The 24137-nt window shown below is 41.8% G+C and overlaps 1 protein-coding gene across 2 annotated transcripts in view; it reads left to right on the forward strand.

Annotated features, from left to right (window-relative positions):
* Positions 1–24137, forward strand: part of SLC25A22 (solute carrier family 25 member 22) — a 186192-nt gene that overhangs the window by 135673 nt on the left and 26382 nt on the right. For both annotated transcript variants that reach the window (XM_073604846.1, XM_073604845.1), the window contains one exon: positions 17015–17171. In XM_073604846.1, the coding sequence (XP_073460947.1) occupies positions 17015–17171 (157 nt within the window). The remainder of the gene's footprint in view (positions 1–17014; positions 17172–24137) is intronic.

Consider the following 24137-nt stretch of genomic DNA (forward strand, 5'->3'; position numbering starts at 1 on the left):
CTTATGGGACTCGCCACGTCACCAGGTGATACTGCAGTGCTGGATGTACTGTGCCGCTGGTGCTTGCCAGTTCACCAGAAGGATGAGCGGCACTAGTACTTCTCTGCTCCACATGAGAGCACTGTGGTTCTTGCACCTCAACAACAGCAGAAGAAAATCGGGGTCTGGTACGCCTGACCTTGGCAGGGGCCACAACTCCGTCGTCAGAGCTATCTGTCATGGAGCCCCTGTCGTCTACAGGATCGTATTCTGAGCCTGAATCTGACAGATGAGTGACTTCTTCACTATCTGTCATGCTCAGAAACGTGTAGGACTCTTCACTAATCTACCTTCGATTTGCCATTTTGGGCTCTAAATTTAACCGTGACACTTATACGGCGATCAGAAAAATGATCGATTAGTGACACTGGTGACAGGGGGTGAAAGGGTTAACTGGGGGCGATCAAGGGGTTAAACCTTTATTAGGGGGGGTTAGGAGGGTACCCTAGACCTAAAGGGGCCTACCACTAATTGCCCTAACACACTGTGACAGGGGGTGCAGGGGGGGTGATTGGGGGGTGATTTATGTGCCTATGTGTACTAGTGTTAGTGTAGTGTTGGTGCAAACTCACATTGATGTCTTCTCTCCTCAGGCGCCGGAACGAAAAGGCTGCACGAGGAGAGATGACATCGCTTCCTCTGCTTCTGTTTACATTTCAGAAGCAGAGGAAGCTTCCCATTCGTCAGGAGCGATCGTGAGGGGGTGGCCATGAAGTCATAAAGTATTAGTGAATGTTAAATTGACTGAATAAGGAGAAGCTGTGTTCTCTTCAATAATCTTGTCATATGCAAGTAAAAATCCTGTTTCTCTTGCACATGGTTGGGTAGTCAAAGTAAACAAAGCTTCAGTTATTTCACTAGATTAGGTGAGCATCCATGTTGCAAAGTGGACATTCTTTACTCCTTTAGTAAATGCACCCCAATGTCTTCACTGCCAGAATAAATAATTGTGTGCTGAAATTCACTTGTGCAGTCACAGGAGAGCACAAACTCCTACAAGGATACAACCCCTGCTGGGGTTTAGCTAAGCCATGTCCATTCACAAATTACATTTTTTTTTGGTGGTGCATTTTTGATGACAGATTTTACATCCAGGGAAATCCCTGATACCTTCCTTGCTATCAACCACAAGATTTGACATGTAGTTAAATGAATGCAGGAGCTGCTTGTGTCTAGCAGTTTGTGTTCCCCATTGACTGCATGAATACTCTGCAGCATAGAAATGCCTATCTTGATCTCAGTTCTTGCCTGCAGTTACATTACAGATACAGACAAAATGAAGGTAAACTGACCAATAATTATACGTGAATGCAGTGGGGTCTGAGTTGCACCACATCACAAACTAGACAATATCAACAAACAGAAAGGTGGGATTTTGGGCAGTGCTTTTCAGGAATAAATTCACAACCAGAAATATAAAATAAAAAAAATGACATTTTTGTGTGTACAAAAAGATAAAATCATTCTAAAATCAAGAATGAATCATATGCCTGATGATAGTCCATAAAGAGCACGGGTTCCACCCTATAATTGTTCTCACTAACAGACCAGAACCATGTTACATAGTTACATAGTAGGTGAGGTTGAAGAAAGACACAAGTCCATCAAGTCCAATCTATGTTTGTGATTATATGTCAGTATTACATTGTATATCTCTGTATGTTGTGGTGGTTCAGGTGCTTATCTAATAGTTTTCTGAAACTATCGATGCTCCCCGCTGAAACCACCGCCTGTGGAGGGGAATTCCACATCCTTTCCGTTCTTACAGTAAAGAACCCCCTACGCTGTTTAAGGTTAAACCTCTGTTTCTTCTAAATTTAATGAGTGGCCACGTGTCTTATTAAATTCCCTTCCACGGAAAAGTTTTATCCCTATTGTGGGGTCACCAGTATGGTATTTGTAAATTGAAATCATATCCCCTCTCAAGCGTCTCTTCTCCAGAGAGAATAAGTTCAGTGCTCGTAACCTTTCTTCATAACTAATATCCTCCAGTCCCTTTATTAGCTTAGTTGCCCTTCTCTGTACTCACTCCAAGAATTATCGCTTTATCTTTTGAGTTAATCCCCTTTTTAATGCATGCCAATATTCTGTTTGTTTGGTTAGCAGCAGCTTGGCATTGTATGCCATTGCTGAGCCTATCATCTACTAGAACCCCCAGGTCCTTTTCCATCCTTGATTCCCCCAGAGGTTCTCCCCCCCCCAGTGAGTGGATTGCATACATATTTTTGCTACCCAAATGCATTATTTTACATTTTTCCACATTAAACCTCATTTGCCATGTGGTTGCCCACCTCATTAATTTGTTCAGATCTTCCTGCAAGGTTTCCACATCGTATGGAGAAGTTATTGCCCTGCCTAGCTTAGTATTGTCTGCAAATACAGAGATTGAACTGTTTACCCCATCTTCCAGGTCTTTTATGAACAAATTAAATAGGATTGGTCCCAACACAGAACCCTGGGGGACCCCACTACCCACCCCTGACCATTACGAGTACTCCCCATTTATCACCGCCCTTTGTAGCCAGTTTTCAATCCATGTACTTACTCTATGGTCCATGCCAATGGACCTTACTTTGTACAGTAAACTTTATGGGGAACTGTGTCAAATGCTTTTGCAAAATCCAGATACACCACGTCTACGGGCCTTCCTTTATCTAGATGGCAGCTCACCTCCTCATAGAAGGTTAATAGATTGGTTTGGTAAGAACGATTCTTCATGAATCCATGCTGATTACTGCTAATGATACCGTTTTCATTACTAAAATCTTGTATATAGTCCCTTATCATCCCTCCAAGAGCTTGCATACTATTGATGTTAGGCTAACTGGTCTGCAATTCCCAAGAATGTATTTTGGCCCTTTTTAAAATATTGGTGCTACATTGGCTTTTCTCCAATCGGCTGGTACCATTCCAGTCAGTAGACTGTCAGTAAAAATTAGGAACAATGGTCTGGCAATTACTTGACTGAGTTCCTTAACTTCACCTGGTCCCACTGACTTATTAATGTTAGGTTTTCCAAGTCTATTTCTAATTCTGTCCTCTGTTAGCCATGAGGGTGCTTCCTGTGATGTGTCATGAGGATAAACACTGCAGTTTTGGTTACCGAAGCCCCCTGATTCCCTCATGAAGACCGAGGAGAAGAATAAATTCAATACCTTCGCCATCTTCCCATCCTTTGTAACCAGATTTCCTTCCTCATTCTTTATGTGACCAATATGGTCTGTCCTCCTTTTTTTGCTGTTTATATACTTAAAGAATTTCTTGGGATTTTTTTTGCTCTCCTCCGCTATGTGTCATTCATGTTCTATCTTAGCCGCCCTAATTGCACCCTTACATTTCTTGTTGCATTCTTTGTAAAGTGTGGCTGCTGATGATGATCCCTCAGCCTTGTATTTTTTGAAGACCTTCTCCTTTGCTTTTATATGCTTTTTTTCATTGAAGTTAAGCTGTCCAGAACTTTTGTTCGCTCTTTTAAATTTATTTCCCAATGGGATGCACTGGCTAATGCCCTTATTTAATATGCTCTTAAAGAAAACCCATCTCTCCTCCGTGTTCTTTGTTCCTAAGATTTTATCCCAATTTATATCTTCTAGCAAGGTTCGTAGTTTAGGGAAGTTCAGTGTCTTTGTATTCCCCTTATGTTTCATACTTGTGTGATTTATACTGAAGCTAATTGACCTGTGATCACTGTTTCCTAAATTGCCCCACATCCGTGATCTGTATTGTTGATAATCAGTAGGTCTAGTAACACTTTGTTTCTAGTTGGTGCATCTACCATCTGACCCATAAAATTATCCTGAAAGAAATTTAGGAGCTGGCGAGCCTTAGACGAATGTGCGGTTCCTTCCGCCCAGTCTATGTCTGGATAATTAAAATCCCCCATTATTATGACACTACCCATTATTGCTGCTAATCCAAATTGTGATAGGAGGCCCATCTGCCCCTCCTCCTTCAGGTTAGGGGGCCTATAGCATACTCCCAGTATTATTTTACCCTTAGTTTCATCCCCTCTACCCATAAGGATTCCACCTCCTCCCTAGCTCCTTTAGTGATGTCATCTCTCACATTCACTTGTACATTATTCTTGATATACAGGCATACCCCTCCCCCTTTCTTACCCTCTCTATCGTTGCGATAAAGGGAATACCCTTGAATGGTTGCCAGCCAATCATGAGATCTGTTGAACCAAGTCTCTGAAATTCCCACAAATTCTAAATCCTCCTCGTACAACGGTATCTCTGGTTCTCCCATCTTGTCCACAAGGCTCCTGGCACTGGTGAACATGCCACGTAGTTTAGACCGGTTGCATACTGTCCTCTTATTGGGTGTTCCGAAACTGCATATAGGACATGTTACTATACCTACCTCGGGTTTATGTGCTTTAGTCAACCTACCATTAATGCCCCCAATACTACCCTCTGGAATATGTTCCACGCTGACTATCTCTACCTCTGGACCCCCCCGTCACCTAGTTTAAAAGCCCCTCTAACTTTTCGGCCATCTTCACCCCCAGCATTTAGGTGCAGCCGTCCCTTCTATAGAACTGGTGACCGACTGAGAAGTCAGCCCAGTTCTCCAGGAACCCAAACCCCTCCTTACTACACCAGCTTGTCAGCCAGTTGTTTACTTCCCTAATCTCCCTCTACCTTTCTGATGTGGCTCGAGGTACCGGTAGTATTTCTGAGAATATTACCTTGGAGGTCCTTTTCCTCAATTTAGTTCCTAAGTCCCTAAAATTGTTCTTTAGGACACTCCATCTGCCTCTGACTTTGTCATTGGTGCCAACATGCACCATGACAGCCGGGTCTAACCCAGTGTGTAGAATACAGAGTGTGTAGAGTCATAATGTACTTATGCACAAAATAATTATGTTGAGCCAAAATAATAATTTTCAATATGTGGAGGCTCTGTGTCTGTGGGATATATGAACTGGACCCAACGCTCTCTTCGGGAGACCTTGAGGTGACAAGAAAGTAGCAAAACCAATCAACAGATTAAAAGATGCTACATGCTGTCCAAAGGTGATAAAACAATGTCCCCAAAGCCGCACACCAGAGTAAGAAAAAAGGAGACTGGAGTAGGCTAAAGCAGACCCAAAGTGAGGAACCATCTCTATAGTGGTGGTGGGACTAAATCAGATAGTACATTTACCAAGTAATAGCACTCCACTCAAACGAGCTAATAGTAGAGCCAGGCTCCACGAGCACCAGACCTTATGTTTATTCACCAAAGAAAGCACAGTGCACCACTGTATACCCAAAAGGCATGCAATTTAATGTTTACACTAGTTTGGGCCCAAAGCATGCAATTTAAGGTTTACACATATCTGGGCCCAAAGAATAGTGAATGAAAAGGCAGGGTTCTGTCGGGTCTGGGCTCAACCCTTCCTTCTCTAAGCTGACCACTCAGCTGTTGGCTAATTGCCAGCTCCTATCTCTCCACAGTGACTAAACTGTTGATGATATCCTGCTTGTCAGTCCTGCCTACTTAAGTCGTCCAGCCCAGATGATCTCTGCCTTCGCCTTGGTCACATCTCTAGAGATGCTCTCCTGTGTTCCTGTTAAAGACTTGCTTGGCTGACATTCCTTCTGGCTCCAGATGCTGCTTGCTGTTCTACTACGCTCATCTCTGGCTCCCTGACGTTTTGGTTTGTCTGACTGTCCATTCCGGTTCCTGAACTCTGGCTTTGTTTTGACTACGTTTACTCTGTTTACCTTTTTATTATTATTATTAAACAAGTTTGATTTAACTGTACTTCTGTCTAAGTCTGATTCATGGTTTCTGACAGGTTGATAGGTTATATTACAAAGTTGTTTGGAATGCTTGGATATGCTGAGTTTTACATGTGCAATAACTCTTACATCTGAATTCCAGGCAGATATAAATAAGCACTGCTTATTATACATACAATCTACAATGTATTTGTATTTTTATATTACTAGCATAAGTCCCTGAATGTAATCTAATTTTGACATTAGCCTGCTGTCCTTACCTGCACAAGGGAGGGGGACACAGAATTATGGGCCAGTCAGTCACTGTTGCATATGCACACATACTGAAAGGGAACATGCAGACAGGAGGAGAGTGCAGAGTCGGCAGAGCTGATGACTTGCGGCTCCTTCATTGTTCAGTCAGCAAGGTGCGATAAGGTAGGTGACACCACTGTATTCCTTAAGGTGGATGTAAACCCACTCTCATCATTTCTAAATTACTTCCATAGTGCAAATCTATAAGGATATATATGCCTCCTGTATGTATCCTTACCTGTCAAATTACCTCTCCTTTAGCTGTTTGAAGGCCTGCAATACTCCGGATTCTGTGGGCAGGTCTGTTGTCCAGGGCTCGGTGGGTGGAGTTGTGATGTCAGTAGACTCCCCGCCCACATCTACACTCCCATTGGCCAGGCATCGATATTTCTTACACTGAATTTCTGCTGGCCTCGTGGATTATGCCCCATGATCACTAACATCCAGTCAAAACCCAGGAAAGTCACCACATGACTTCAGCATGCCCAATCATGCTGAGGTGTGGAGCAGCCAATCCTGAAAGAGCTGGAGAAGAAAGGAGGGGGGGGGGGGGGTGTGAAGTACACAGAATGTCTCTCATACTCCTGCATGAGATAAAGAAATCACCTGTCACTCACAGCAAGGGGGAAGAAAAGGACACCTATTCCTTTGTCTGTGCCTTTTTATCTTACTAAAGAAAGATAAGAGGATTGCTCAGAGCTGGATTAACTCTTCATGGCAAGACTGGGCACAGATGAAATGACATCCTCTGCTGTAACAGATATGAGTCTTAATTAAAAAAAAAACGTTTTTTTGGGTTTACATCCATTTTAACTCTAATAAAGAACTTACCCTTCTGGCTGTACTCTCTGGAAGAGTCATATGAATCACAAAACTGGATGGATAAAAATACAAATTTGTTGGCGTATAAAACAGTAAACACGTGTACTTTAATTTTGTGGTAATCTGTTTGCCTGGAGTTCAGTCCATGCATGTATATCAATATTAACTTCACAGTGACAGCCTTTTCATTTGTTCTTAAGCCATCTGTTGTACACATAAGCTTGTGTTGTATCTAAACTTGTCCTAGAATGCTTACTTATGCAATCATTTAATAACTTATAGTAGAAGTTCAGCCTAAAATTAACACTAAAACTACTGGCAGCCACATTCTAATACTAATTTATCTAACCCTGTAAAGCAAAAATCGTTATACATACCTTTTCTGAAGCTGCTGCGGATGCTGTGTGCAGGACAGACAGCCGACAATGGCTGGGAAATGCCTGGGAAGTGACATCACCCATAATTTTAATATGGGCGTTTCCAGCTGATTCTCTTGCACACGCCTACACAGAGAAGCTGCCGCTGACAGCTCAACGTGGGACCAGACTGGATCGGTTGCAGAAAAGGTATTTATAGGGATTTTAGCTTTACTGGGTTAAATAGATTAGTCTTAAAATGTGGCTGCCGGTAGATTTATGCCGCGTACACACGGTCGGACTTTTCGTCTACAAAAGTCCGACAGCCTGTCCGACAGACTTCCGACGTACCTTCGGCGGACTTGCGGCAGACTTTGTTACGAACGGACTTGCGCACACACGACCACACAAAAGTACGACAGCCTAGTACGCGGTGACGTACACCAAGTCCGACGAGACTATAAAACGGAAGTTCAATAGCCCGTACGACACCCTTTGGGCTCCTTCTGCTAATCTCGTGTTTATCTCGTGTTAGTAGAAGTTTGGTGAGAGACGATTCGCGCTTGTGAGACTCGTATTTTTCAGTTCGTTTTAACTGTTGTTCAGTCTGTGCTTGTGAGGTTTGTATCTGCTTTTCAGTGCGTTTGGTCAGTTGGCATTGAGAAATCTTTGTTTTATTGGCCGCTCGTTCCTGATTTTCAGGTCGTTCTTCACAGGCCTTGCTGTTCTTCAGTGCGTTCTGTTTAGTGCGTTCTGACCAGCCGACCGTTTTGAAGCCATGTTACCTGTACGTACTCGTCGTCGAGCTCGTGCATTGTATGTGCTTGGTGCTGTAGTTTATTCTTCAGCCCAAGACCAGTCCATGAACAGGGCGAGGAGGAGTTCATGGACCAAGAATTGGTTGCTTCAGCGTGACCAGTTCTGTCACATGCCTTTGCTCCGTGAGATCCGTGAGAATAATCCTGAGGATTTCAGGAACTTTCTCCGGATGACGGACCCCGTTTTTGACCGTTTGTTGGCTTTGCTGACCCCCTATATCAGCAGGCAGGATACCTGCATGAGGCAAGCCATCACTCCGGAGCAGAGGCTGGTCGCTACCTTGCGGTATTTGGCCACAGGGAGAAGCCTGCAGGACCTTAAGTTCTCGACAGGCATCTCCCCCCAGGCTCTGGGGATCATTATCCCAGAGACCTGTTCTGCCATCATACAGGTCCTGCAGAAGGACTATATTAAGGTAAGATATTTTTCTTTTATTAGCATCACATGTTCTTTTATGTAATCTTTGATAATATAATGTATTTCTTGCTTCAAACACTACTTACCATCATTGCAATATAGTGTGAATGTCCCCTTTTTATCCTCACACATGCTGGATTTTTTTCCTGTTATTTTTTGTCATGCATGTATATTTTCCTTCAATAACCTTCCCAGCATGAAGTGATGGGAACATATCCACCTAGTCTACTCATTTGGAATGTATTTTGTTTGAGTGTATTTAGTTTGCTGCTAATGAGCAATTATCTAGATTTCACAACCCCCCCCCCCCCCACCTAAACTCACTCCAAATAGTTTGCTGCTAATGAGCAATTATCTAGATTTCACAACCCCCCCCCCCCCCCCACCTAAACTCACTCCAAATAGTTTGCTGCTAATGAGCAATTATCTAGATTTCACAACCCCCCCCCCCCCCCCACCTAAACTCACTCCAAATAGTTTGCTGCTAATGAGCAATTATCTAGATTTCACAACCCCCCCCCCCCCCACCTAAACTCACTCCAAATAGTTTGCTGCTAATGAGCAATTATCTAGATTTCACAACCCCCCCACCCCCACCTAAACTCACTCCAAATAGTTTGCTGCTAATGAGCAATTATCTAGATTTCACAACCCCCCCACCCCCACCCTCGTTAAAATTTGCTGGAATGTTCTGTGGTGTTGATTTGTCTAAAGCAAATATATGTGGCACTTTGCAAAATGCATGTGCACTCTACAAGTGCATTTGTTCCAGTGCTTTAGTAAATGAGCAGAAGCTCTGCTGATTTCCATCATCAAATCATATGCAAGCCTCAAAGTGTTTTCATTAATTGCCCTTGCATGTGATTGTGTACTCCTTGCAACATGAATGCCTTTTTACATTACCTCATTTACTGTAAGCTGGTTAGCAACTGCACCTGCAGAGTGCGACAACTGCAGTCTTGTAGCCTTTTTAGTCCCTAAATTCCTGCGTGTCCTAAAAGTAATTTTTTTTAGGGATTTCACAACCCCCTAAAATGTAATCAATGTTCCATCAGAGGGGGTGAGCAATCTGATAAGTGTGCCTTTCCATATTAGTTATTCCAGAACAATTAAATTATTGAATGTTATACTGATGCTGGGGAATAATGTTTTTAATTGTCTAATTTTCTTGCAATGTTAGCTTACAAATTAATTGATTTTGGTTTTCTTTTTTGATTTCCCAGTTTCCTTCAACGCCACAGGAATGGCAGACTGTGGCATCCCATTTTGCCAGCCGTTGGGACTTTCCCAATTGTGGAGGGGCTATAGATGGGAAACATGTCCACATTGTGCCACCACCCCATTCGGGGTCATATTATTTTAATTATAAGGGGTTCCACAGTATTGTTTTAATGGCGGTGGTGTCGGCACACTATGATTTTTTATATGTGGACGTGGGGAAGAATGGCCGGATGTCGGATGGAGGAGTATTTGCCCAGACGGAGTTCTGCCAGCGTCTCCAGAGTGGTGGCCTGGGATTGCCACCTGATGAGGATAACGTGGAAGGACTCCCCTTTGTCTTCATTGCCGATGAAGCCTTCGCTCTCAGCAAGCACCTCATGAGGCCATTCCCCCAAAGAACACTCACCCCGGAGAGGAGGGTTTTTAATTACCGGCTGGCCAGAGCTAGAAGAGTGGTTGAGAATGCGTTTGGAATTCTGGCCAGCCGGTTCCGCCTGTTTCAAACAGCCATTAATTTGGCGGAATACAAACTTAATTTTATCATTTTATCGTGCTGCATTCTGCACAACTTTTTAAATAAGCATGCTCCAAATTATATAGGCACAGTTGGGCCTGAGGCCGGACAAATAGAAGCCAACCTTACAGGCCTGGATACTGTCCGTACTGGCTTGGCCCCCCAAAGTGCCCGTCAAGTTAGACAGCAATATGTTAATTATTTTATGGGTAGGGGGGCCATTGCAATGGGCCAGGATATATAATTTTTGCCAATAAAAAAATTATTGATGAAATCTTGCATTATATTTATTGCTTGCCTTTCTTTTGGGCTGTCTCCTAGGTTATGGTCGAGCAGTTGTAGTGCCAACTGTATTGTAATTTTAAATGTCTAAATAAGCTCCATTGCCACTGTAAACAACTTTTTTACAATTATAACTAAAATGATACTGAGCCTTGAAATAACAAACCACACATTTATTTAATTCCTATAAGGAGATGTTTTTATTAATGGTTGTTATGCATTCAGTTCTGCATTTAGTATAAAATGTTCATTGACAAAAATAGAATGATATCTTAATAATGTAGCAAAATATAATTATATCTAAATATTTATACCTAAATCCACAAAAAAATATTTTTGGCTTTTTGATTTTCACAAACAGGCTTTTTTTTTGGTTTTGGGAAAATCAAGTTTTGTTTTGTGTTTTTTTTTTTTTTTTTGTTTTTAAAGCAATTTTTGTGTTTATGTTTTTATTTTTTTAGCAAGTTATTTTTGTTTTTATTTTTTTTGAATAAAGTTTGTATATTTTTGTTTTTTTGGTTTTTTAAAATCAAGTGTTTTTTAATTTTTTTTTTTTTTTTAATCATGTTTTTTATTTTTTTTTGTTTTTTTAAAATCAAGTTTTTTTTTTTTTTTGGTTTTTTAAAATCTATTTTTTTATTTTTTTTGGTTTTTTAAAATCAATTTTTTTATTTTTTTTTTGTTTTTTTAAAATCAAGTTTTTTTTTTTTTTTTTGTTTTTTTAAAATCAAGTTTTTTCTTTTTTTTTTTTTTTAAAAATCAAGTTTTTTCTTTTTTTTGGTTTTTTTAAATCAAGTTTTTTTTTTTTTTTGGTTTTTTTAAATCAAGTTTTTTATTTTTTTGGGTTTTTTAAAATCAAGTTTTTTATTTTTTTTTATTTTTTGTGTTTTTTTGAAAACCAATTTTTATTTTTTTGTGGATTTGTGAGGTATTTACAAGAAACAGCCCTCCTTTTTTACATTAGCTTAAACAGCCATTTATGTTCTGGCCAAAACAAAAAAGAGAAGGCCCAGAATGGGGTCAGCAAAACAGGAAATGAAGGACATGATTGATGTTTTGGGGTTTAAAAAAGGGCATTTAGATTCGACCCAAAACATCAATCATGTCCTTCATTTCCTGCTGCATACGATCCAGCCGATTCCGCATTTGATCGATCTCCCCATTCCAGGCCATGATTTGAGCAATTAGCCGTTGGGCACTGTCTGGGGTAAAATAGTCAGTTGGACCTAAAGTGGAATGAAAAAAAAAATATGTTTAGAAATATGCACACATAAGTTTACCTTACCATAAAGCTGGTGTCTCAGACACTGACCTGGTGGGGTGCCCATGTCGCAAAGTTCATTAACATCCTCGGGGGTGGCGCTGTTGCTTGACTCCAGCACAACCAGATCACCTAAAATAGAGTAGAAAAATTACATAAAATAAAAGGCAGCCATGCATAGATTACCGTAAGCTGGTGTGTCAGACACTGACCTGGTGGGGTGCCCATGTCGCCCACCTCTCCTTCCTCCACATCCTCAATGGGACTTGGGCTTATTTCCCAATCATGTTTTGCTTTGGGTTGGCTGAGTGATTTTTCCCCTATGTGAAACAAAAAATTATTTTAATCTAATTAGCACACAGATATTTTAGTACATAGTAATTTTCCAACATTTGTAATGAAGTGGTTTGTGTAGAGTTCCTATTTTACCTCAATATTTAAAATTAGAAAGACATATCGGATAGATAGATATCAATATCTCAAAATATAGTTAATAATCTTTTGATCTCTCTCTATATCTGGAACAAAATCTCAAACTATCTAACTAAATGTAAAGCCAAAAAATTAAGATAACTTCAAATCTTCCAAAAGAATGTTTTAAATTTCTATATCTATCTATCTACCTATCTCTATATTTCTCTCTCTCTATATATATATATTCTCTCTCTCTCTCTCTCTCTCTCTCTCTCTCTCTCTCTCTCTCTCTCTCTCTCTCTCTCTCTCTCTCTCTCTCTCTCTCTCTCTCTCTCTCTCTCTCTCTCTCTCTCTCTCTCTCGTTTATATATATATATAGTTAGATATATATATATATATTTATATATATAGTTATATATATATATTTATATATAGTTATATATATATATGTATGTGTATATATATATGTATATATGTATGTGTATATATATATATATGTGTGTGTATATATATATATATATATAGTTATATATATATATATATATATGTATGTGTATATATATATATATATATATATATGTATGTGTATATATATATATATATATATATATATATGTATGTGTATATATATATATATATATATATATATATGTATGTGTATATATATATATATATATATATATATATATGTGTGTGTGTATATATATATATATATATATGTGTATATATGTGTGTATATATATATATATATATATATATATATATATATATATATGTGTATATATATATATATATATATATATATATATATATATATATATATATATATATACACATATGTATATATATGTGTATATGTATATATCTATAGATATGTAACTAACGAGGTTTCTTAAAAGATCGTTTAAAACGATGAAAACAAAAATCGGATAGGAAGGAAAAGCACATGGAGCAATATACAAGGTAATAAACACAAGATAAAAACACGACAAGTACTTACTTTTTTTAAGAACTTTCCGGATACGTCGGTATTGATCCGGCTCCCTGAGTTTCAGGTCAGACCATCTTTTTCGCAGTTGGTCTTTGGAGCGCTGGACCCCAAAAGATGCCTGCAAAGTTTCCACCACCTTCGCCATTATTTTGGCCTTGCGCAAATTTGGCCGTGCGTACGGCCCATACTTCCCATCATAGTCGTCTTTGTGAAGAATGGCCACCATCTCCACCATCTCTTTAAAACTCATATTAGAGGCCTTAAATCTAGGCCTCACAGATTTTGTTGACGTTCCAGCCTCCGGGCTGTCTCCACTACCTGAGGTCGTCAACATTTCAGGTGTCTCCGCCATTCTTTAACTCCACTACGCGCCGTAACAAAAAATGGGCGGAGAACATGAGTTAAAATCGAACGTCAGGGGCGGGCGACGCAGGCGGAGTTTCACACATGCGTAGTGTATAAAGAGGGGCCTTGCGCACGTGTCGTACGTACGTTCTGTGCGTCGAATTAGGGGGCGGAGAACATGAGTTAATTTCGAACGTCAGGGGCGGGCGACGCAGGCGGAGTTTCACACATGAGTAGTGTATAAAGAGCCTTGCGCACGTGTCGTACGTACGTTCTGTGCGTCGAATTAGGGGGCGGAGAACATGAGTTAATTTCGAACGTCAGGGGCGGGCGACGCAGGCGGAGTTTCACACATGCGTAGTGTATAAAGAGGGGCCTTGCGCACGTGTCGTACGTACGTTCTGTGGTAGGTGATAGTGGACCTGGACGTTACAAAACGAAGGTAATTTTAGATATATTCTTTTTTTTTTTTTTTTTTGGTTTTTATGGTCATGACTTTGTAGCAAGCGGCCTATATGGCTTGATAGATTGATGAGGCCTACATAGGGAGAAGATGATGAGGGGTTAGCCGAAACCTATAATAAAAGTGTTTTTTGTCTTGTGACTTCATCTTTTCCAGATATAATGAATCCCCTATTTAAGGATCCAGAGTTCCTTACATCTTTTATTTCCAAATATCGAGAGATGAGGAATTTGTGGGAGGTGAAACACCCTCAGTATTATGCTAAGCATGTGAGGAAGTCAACGCTGGAGAGACTTCTGGCCTTTGTCCAGGCGACCATCCCGGAAGCAACAATGGAGACATTGCTCAAGAAAATTGGGGTCTTGAGGAACATGTATAAGAGGGAGCATAAGAAGATCCAGGAATCAAGGAGATCAGGAGCATCAGCAGATGATGTTTATGTACCCAGGCTGTGGTACTACAATCAACTCCGTTTTCTGGATGACCAGAATGAAGCCAGGCCATCACTTTCAACCCTTCCCTCCACCCTTCCCTCCACCCTTCCCTCCACCCCAGCAGAGGCTGATGAGGAGCAAGCTGGGTCTTCCATCCTGGATGAACCAGATATGACCATCTGGAGTCAGGTAAATTATTTTAACAAATATTTACTGTACTAATATTAATGATGTTAACTGGATGTTATAATTGTCTAAAATAATTTGGCACTCAAAATTGGGTATACATATCAATTGACAGTAGTGGCTAAATATGTTTGGCACCTGCTTGAAATAATTATGGTGTCTGATTAGACTCTTTTATTAAAGAGAAGTATTCACATTGAATTTGCTATTCATGAGAAGCAAACTGTGTGTCATTGATGAAGCCAAAAAAATATACTCAAACTATTGTCCTTTTTTTATACACAGGATGAGTCCATCCAGGAGGAATGTGGGGAAAGTGGCAGGCAGGAGGAGACCAGGCCCATGGACAGCCTGGAGGAGGCCGGATTCACCATCATCCTGGAGGAGGCTGGGCCCAGTGTCAGGCAGGAGGTGGCTGCTCCCAGTGAGGTGGCTGCTCCCAGTGAGGTGGCTGCTCCCAGTGAGGTGGCTGGGCCAAGCGAGGTGGCTGGGCCCAGTAGAAGCCTGACCGAATCCCAAGTGCCTCCCCTCCACCTTCCCAAAAAAAGGGCCAGGAAGGGGATGGTCACACAGGACGCATCCCTGCGTCTCATGCAAGAGGCCACCCGTTTTTTAAAAAGCCCCCCCGAAGCGGAAGAATCCTATGGCTGCTACTTAGCCAGCAGGCTTCTTCAGATGGATTGGGAGCAGCGCCTCATTTGTGAGCGCCTATTTGGGGAAACAATCCATAAGGGGCTGCAGGGCACGCTAACACAAAACACCCAACTACATGAGGCAGCCCCCCCTCCTCCTCCTCCTCCTCCTCCTCCTCCTCCTCCTCCTCCTCCTCCTGCCACAACTGAAACACCAGAGCCACAGCCTCAAAAGAAGGCTACAGGGAAGGCTGCAGGGCAGCGTGGAGGAAAGGCTGCAGGGAAGAGAAGAAAATGATGACCTGGGTTCAGTCTGGTCTGACAGAAGACGCAGGCTGTTGTAGGACCACAGTCTGGGGACATCTAGATCATCTGCTGGTGCTGTTGATCTCTGGGATTCTTGGACCAGATTGTGCTCCCTCTTATATGGACTCCTCAAGATCCCAATTTTCTGGTACACCGACTTTTTCCAGCGTTGACTTCCTCTTTATTTTATTTTGACCATGAATAAATGGATATTTTTTGAGTTTAGCAAAAGACTTTATGTGTTTTCTTTGAAATCATTGATTTTACACACAATGTTAAATTAACAAGGGACAACAATCTCATTGAGTTTGAAAAAAAACACACCAAAAATACATTACTAATGTTAATAATGTTCAAGTGGTAAGTCTTGAAAATCCAAAAAATTACGTAACCAAAAACGGTGCTTTGGGTTAACTTTATCTAAAAACTAAAAAATAAACACTATAAAAAAAAAAAAAAATAATAATGGGTTCTTTGTGTTAACTTTACAAACCTAAAAAAAATAAAAAAAATAAAAAATAAAAAGGGGAAAAAGTATTATTAGTATGGAAACATTGTTTTAAAAAGGCATACTATATCATTCATGAGATCAAAGAGAAAAAGAATCCAGAAATCAGTTTGGGAGAACTCTGATTATGAACAGCAAAACACCTTCGTTCTTTAGAGCCTTCGTAAAGAAGAAATAAAATGCGCTGCATTGAACGATCACAGATTTTGCAGCGTGATGAATGTGCTACCTACAATACGAACACTAGTTTTACTAGACCGAGTGCTTCCGTTTAGTTTTTGCTTATGAGCATGCGTCGTTTTTTTGTCCGTCGGACTAGCATACAGACGAGCGGACTTCGGGGTCCGTCGTACTTACGACGTAAAGATTTGAAGCATGCTTCAAATCTAAAGTCCGTCGGATTTGAGGCTAAAAAAGTCCGTTGAAAGTCCGGAGAAGCCCACACACGATCGGATTACCAGCCACCTTTAGTCCGTCAGCGTCCGTTGGACTTTTGTAGACGAAAAGTCCGACCGTGTGTACGCGGCATTAGAGTTAGTTCATTTTAGGCTGAACTTCTATTTTCATTTAAAAATCATTAATGAATACATATTTAATTACCATAATGAAATTTTGCGTTTCAACGTGAAATTGTACACAGGGGTATTAAATGCAGATAAGCTTCAGCCCACATATCAAAGTACTCTCCTAGGTAGTGGAAACATTGCAGGTGAACAGGGGTTACATGGTCAATGTGGGCTGATTACATAATCAGACTTTTATTAATATAATCTGGCATAAAGCTTACGCCTCACTACTTTGTTTGCCTTGAGATTCATTTATATTTCCTTCTTCAAACTCAGATGAGCCCTCAGCCAGATTAATAAACCAACAATAAGGCCTCTCTTCAGCATCTATTTAATGATAAAAGAAATAAATTCGGTATAGATGATTGTAACTACTACATAAAGTAACATTTTATTACTTGTGTTTTAACAGATGCTCAAAGGAAGCTCATGGCCAGCCAGGGGGGAGCAAGCAGCGGCGCAGCAGAGGCCAGCTTCGCACGACCCACCGCCATAGCCATCTCCCGGGAACTACTGAGAAGTAAAGGGATAGCTGGATTGTACAAAGGTTTGGGAGCGACTCTATTAAGGTGATTAGAACACCAATTCAGCTTCATTGTACACATATTCAGAAATATATTTTATATTTGGCTGGATAAAGGTAAATCAGCTATTGTTTGTATTATCTGGAATGTATCTACAGTTTGTATGATAACAGAAAGTCATGAACCAGGCTCAGATTAATGACAATAGTTTGTCTTGGATACAGAGCACTCTTACTGATGGACACGGATAAAATAGCAGTGTTCTATATATGGAACAGAATAGCTTTGCTGCCTGCCAATACAGAATAGCTGGACCAGGCCTGCAATTATGTGCTATGTCATCCTGCTAGACTGCCTGCGCCAGCATCTTTTCTCGATGAGTAAAATGACTTTTAAAGCCAAACAACAAAGTTGCACCATAGTCATAAAAATGTTAAAATGCACCTGTCACTTCATGGCAAAGATCATCAAAGCATTTTAAGGCCTTTAGCTTTTTTTTGGAAATGCAGCGTTAAGTTTGACAAACTACTATACTTTGCCTAAGCATACCATTAACCCATTTACTGCCAGGGCTGTTTAATTAATGGTGGAATACTACTAACAATGAAATGTGTAAAAAATGAACAACTGTGGCTGCATATGATGGGCACAAGTGGCTGCATATACTGGGCACAGGTGGCTGCATTTGATGAGCAAGTGGCTGCATATGATGGGCACAGGTGGCTGCATATGATGGGCACAGTGGCTGCATATACTGGGGACAAGTGGCTGCATTTTATGGGCACAAGTGGCTGCATTTTATGGGCACAAGTGGCTGCATATGATGGGCACAAGTGGCTGCATATACTGGGCACAAGTGGCTGCATTAGATGGGCAAGTGGATGCATATGATGGGCACAGGTGGCTGCATATGATTGGCACATGTGGCTGCATTTGATGGGCACAGTGGCTGCATTTGATGGGCAAAGTGGCTGCGTATGATGGGCATATGTGGCTGCATATCATGGGCACAGTGGCTGCATATGATGGGCACAAGTGGCTGCATATACTGGGCACAAGTGGCTGCATTTGATGGGTAAGTGGCTGCATATGATGGGCACAGTGGCTGCATATACTAAGCACAAGAGGCTGCATTTGATGGGCACCAGTGGCTGCATATGATGGGCACAAGTGGCTGCATATGATGGGCACAAGTGGCTGCATATGATGGGCACACGTGGCTGCATATGATGGGCACAGTGGCTGCATAAGATGGGCACAGTGGCTGCATATGATGGGCACAAGTGGCTGCATATGATGGGCACAGTGGCTGCATATGATGGGCACAAGTTTCTGCATTTGATGGGCACAAGTGGCTGCATATGGTGGGCACAAGTGGCTGCGTTTGATGGGCACAGTGGCTGCATATGATGGACAAAAGTGGCTGCATATGATGGGCACAAGTGGCTGCATATGATGGGCACAGTGGCTGCATATGATGGGCATAGTGGCTGCATATGATGGGCACAGTGGCTGCATATGATGGGCACACGTGGTTGCATATGATAGGCACAGTGGCTGCATTTGATGGGCACAAGTGGCTGCATTTGATGGGCACACTGGCTGCATTTGATGGGCACAGTGAGTCTGCAATTGATTGGGGGGTTTCAGTGTTTTTCAGTTTGTTTGCACCCCCCAAAAAATTTTGAGCACCAGCCGCCACTGACTGACACTGGATGAAGCCAATGTGTGTCCAGGGTCAGCATTTCTTGGGAGTCTTGGTCTCACACAAACTGGCCACAGTTAATGGGCCAGTTTGTATGCAGCCATAGCACATAGTGGTGATGCGTCCAGAGGCGGCATTTAGCCATTCCATGACATTGAAAGGAATTTTTCAGGATATTTAGTGAACCTTGCATCATTGTGCTGAGTTGGTGGCAGAAAAAGAAAAAGCTTTAGACAAAAAACCTGAGAGAAAAAACATATGTTAACCACTTCAATACAGGGCACTTATACACCTTCCTGCCCAGACCAATTTTCAGCTTTCAGTGCTGTCGCACTTTGAATGACAATTGCGCGGTCATTCATCACTGTACCCAAACTAAATTTTTATAATTTTGTTCCCACAAATAGAGCTTTCTTTTGGTGGTATTTGATCACCTCTGCGGTTTTTATTTTTTGCTAAACAAATAAAAAAAGACCGTGAATTTTGAAAAAAATAAAAGTTTTGCTTTTGTTTCTGTAATAAAATTTTGTAAATAAGTAAGTTTTCTCTTTCACTGATGGGCACTGATAAGGCGGCACTGACAGGCACTGATAAGGCGGCACCGATGAGGTGGCACCAATGAGCGGGCACTGACGATGGGCACTGATATGCGGCACTGATGGGCACTGGTAGGTGGCACTGATAAGTGGCACTGATATGCAGCACTGATGGGCATTGATAGGCGGCACTGATGGACACTCATGGGTGGCACTGGGTGGCACTGGTGAGCAATGATAGGCAACACTGATGGGCACCGAAAGGCTGCAAAGATGGGTTCTTATGGGTGGCACTGATAGGCGGCACTGATAGGCGGCACTGATATGAGGCACTGATAGGCATCCCTGGTGGCACTGGCAGTGGTAGGCATTGTGAGTGGGCACTGATTGGCAGCTGCCTGGGCATTAATTGGCAGCTGCCTGGGCACAAATTAGTATTTCCCTGGGGGTCTAGGGGGGGCATACCTGGTGGTCCAGTGTGGATGGCCATCCTGGTGGTCCTGGGCGGCATGATAGTGGTCCTGGGTGGGATCCGAGGGGGGGCTGTGCTGATAAATAATCAGCACAGACCCCCCCTGTCAGGAGAGCAGCTGATCGGCTCTCCTCCACTCGCATCTGTCAGACGCCGATCAGCGGCTCTTTCTATTTACATCGTGATCAGCCGTGATTGGACACCGCTGATCACGTGGTAAAGAGTCTCCGTCAGAAACTCTTTACCTAGATCGGAGTTGTGGTGTGTCAGACTGATACACCGCAACAACGATCGCCGCGATGCGTGCCCCCGGGGGTGCGCAGCGGCTTAATATCCTGAGGACGTCATATGATGCCCAGTCAGGGTATTGAAACCACTTTGCAGCCGTCATTCTGCTATATGGCGGGCTGCAAGTGGTTAAAGAGTATCTAAACCAGTGTTTCTCAACCTTTTTTTAGTTGCGACACCCTTTAAAAGTATGCAAAATGTCAAGGCAACCAGTCTACAATATTAAAAACATAAATCATACTTATCAATGGGAATCTATCACATCAGAGGTCCCCCACATGTGAATTCCCACATTCAAAATAAAGTTCTCCCTATACATCAGAGGCCCCCCATCACTGCAGAATCCCCGCATTACAGAGCCAGAGGCCGCCTCATCATGTCAGAGTACCTCCTATATATGAAAGCCCCTAATCACATCAGAGTACCTCCATGAAAGCCCCCATCACATTAGAGTCTCCCTATCACTTTAGAGTTCCTAATCAACACAGAGCTCCCCCCTGGAACACAGAGTCTTTCCATCCATCTCTGACCCAGGGCAAACAGTCTCGTGCTTGAGGCACCCCGTGAAAACCCAAAGGGCACCTCAGGGTGCTACAGCACCCTGGTTGAGAAACACTGTTGTAAACCCAAAGCCAAACATTTTATACATTGCAGCTTACCAGCCCTTAGATGTGGTAGCTACATTTGTTTCCTTTTTTCAGGCTTTTACATTTATTTTTACCTGGTAATCACACTTTACTTTACCTCACCCTCACATCCTAGTATTGCTATGTGGATGTAAATCCAAAGTGAATAGCATTTTGTTATATCAGTGTGAATCACAATTGCCATATATCATTTTTTTTTAATTGTTACATAGTTACATAGTTAGTCAGGTTGAAAAAAGACACAAGTCCATCCAGTTCAACCAAAAAATAAATAAATAAATACAATCCCTTATACACAATCCCATAACCACAGTTGATCCAGAGGAAGTCGAAAACCCACAGCAAAAGCATGCTCCAATTTGCTACAGCAGGGGAAAAATTTCTTTCCTGATCCCCTGAGAGGCAATCAGATTTTCCCTGGATCAACTTTACCTATAAATGTTAGTACCCAGTTATAATTTATTATGTACATTTAGGAAAGAATCCAGGCCTTTTTTAAAGCAATCTTCTAAGCTGGTCAGAACCACCTTTGGAGGGAGTCTATTCCACATTTTCACAGCTCTTACTGTGAAGAAACCTTTCTGTATTTGGAGATTACATTTTTTTTCCTCTAGAAGTAAAGAGTGCCCCCTTGTCCTTTGTGATGACCTTTAAGTGAATAACTCAACACCAAGTTTACTATATGGACCACTTATATATTGATCATATCCCCCCTTAATCTCCTCTTCTCAAGAGAGAATAAATTCAGTTCCCCTAATCTTTCCTCATAGCTGAGCTCCTCCATGCCTCTTGTCAGTTTGGTTGCCCTTCTCTGCACTTTCTCCAGTTCCCTGATATCCTTTTTGAGAACTGGTGCCCAAAACTGAAGTGCATATTCCAGATGAGGTCTTACTAATGATTTGTACAGGGGCAAAATGATATCTCTCTCTCTGGAGTCCATACCTTTCTTAATACAAGAAAGGACTTTGCTTGCTTTGGAAACTGCAGCTTGGCATTGCATGCTATTATTGAGCTTATGATCTACCAAAATCCCCAGATCCTTCTCCACTATGGATTCCCTCCAGTTGTACGTCCCTTAGCATGTACGATGCATGCATATTCTTAGCCCCCCAAAGTGCATAACTTTACATTTATCAACATTAAACCTCATTTGCCACTTAGTTGCCCAATTAGACAGTGCATTGAGGTCGGTTTGTAAATTGGAGACATCCTATAAGGATGTTATTCCACTGCATAGCTTGGTGTCATCTGCAAAGACAGAAATTGTACTTTTAATCCCAGACCCTATATAATTTATAAGGTTATTAAAAAGTAAGGGTCCCAACACTGAACCTTGGGGTACACCACTGATAACCTTAGACCATTCAGAGTATGAATCATTAACTACTACTCTCTAAATTTGTTTTTTAGACAGTTTTCTATCCGTTTACAAACTGATCTTTCCAAGCCTGTAGACTTTACCTTACACATTATTAGTGGGGGACTGTGTCAAACGCTTTTGCAAAATCCAAGTATACCACGTCCACAGCCACCCCTCTGTCCATACCAAAATACCATTTTTTTCAGCCTGTGTTGCATTACAGTGATGCTGATTTCCTACAGCCTCTGTGCAGTCACTTCCCCTCTACATGCTTGCCCTCTGGTGTTAGACCTCATTCACATGGGCGCTGAAGCCCAAAGACCTTTAACAGGCTATTTGTTTGGTGCTGCTTGCAGGCAGCCTATATAAAGCAGTAGTAAAGTCCTTTTGATATACAGTGCATCCGGAAAGTATTCACAGCGCGTCACTTTTTCCACATTTTGTTATGTTACAGCCTTATTCCAAAATGGATTCAATTCATTATTTTCCTCAAAATTCTACAAACAATACCCCATAATGACAACATGAAAGAAGTTTGTTTTAAATCTTTGCAAATTTATTAAAAAATAAAAAAGGAAAAAATCACATGTACATAAGTATTTACAGCCTTTGCCATGACATTCAAAATTTAGCTCAGGTGTATTTTTTTTCCATTGATCATCCTTGAGATGTTTCTTCAACTTGATTGGAGTCCACCTGTGGTAAATTCAGTTGATTGGACATGGTTTGGAAAAGCACACACCTGTCTATATAAGGTCCTACAGTTAACAGTGCATGTCAGACTACAAAACAAGCCATGAAGTCCAAGGAATTGTCTGTAGACCTCCGAGACAGGATGGTATCGGGACACAGATCTGGGGAAGGGTACAGAAAAATTTCTGCAGAATTGAAGGTCCCAATGAGCATAGTAGCCTCCATCATCCATAAATGGAAGAAGTTTGGAACCACCTGGTCTCTTCCTAGAGCTATTCGCCCAGCCAAACTGAGTGATGGGGGGAGAAGGGTCTTAGTCAGGGAGGTGACCAAGAACTCAATGGTTACTCTGACAGAGCTACAGCATTTCTCTGTGGAGAGAGGAGAACCTTCCAGAAGAACAACCATCTCTGCAGTACTCCACTAATAAGGCCTGTATGGTAGAATGGCCAGAAGGAGGATACTCCTCACTAAAAGGCACATGACAATCCGCTTGAAGTTTGCCAAAAGGCACCTGAAGGACTCTCAGACCATGAGAAACAAAATTCTCTGATATGATGAAACAAAGATTGAACTCTTTGGCCTAAATGGCAAGCGTCATGTCTGGAGGAAACCGTGCACTGCTCATCACCTGGCCAATAGCATTCCTACATTGAAGCATGGTGGTGGCAGCATCATGCTGTGGGCATGTTTCTCAGCAGCAGGAACTGGAAGACTAGTCAGGGTGAAGAGAAAGATGAATACAGAGACATCCTTATTGAAAACCTGCTCCAGAGCGCTCTGGACCTCAGACTGAGGTGAAGGTTCATCTTCCAACAGGACAACGAGCCTAAGCACACAGCCAAGATAACAAAGGAGTGGCTATGGGACAACTCTGTGAATGCCCTTGAGTGGCCCAGCCAGAGCCCAGACTTGAACCCGATTAAACATCTCTGGAGAGACCTGAAAATGGCTGTGCACCAATGCTCCCCATCCAACCTGATGGATCTTTAGAGGTTCTGCAAAAAAATGGGATAAACTGCCCAAAAATAAGTGTGCCATTAAGTAGTGTATTTAGGTTTTGTGCTGCCCTAGGCCTGACTAAACTCGTGTACCCCCTAATTTTAATATGACCCACCCCTTTCTGTCAAGGCCACACCCCTTGCTGTTTAAGACCTGCCCTGAAATTTTCTGAGGGCCTGGGGGGCGCAATGGATTCTCTTAATTTGCATTGATTTCCTCGCACTTCCTGTTTGGCTATGGGGCAGGAAGTGAAGGGCTATCTCTGCAATGGGACAGGGATGGTAAAAAATAAACTGACAGGGGCTATA

The sequence above is a fragment of the Aquarana catesbeiana genome, linkage group LG11 (assembly GCF_042186555.1).
Source record: "Aquarana catesbeiana isolate 2022-GZ linkage group LG11, ASM4218655v1, whole genome shotgun sequence".
Taxonomy (NCBI): domain Eukaryota; kingdom Metazoa; phylum Chordata; class Amphibia; order Anura; family Ranidae; genus Aquarana; species Aquarana catesbeiana.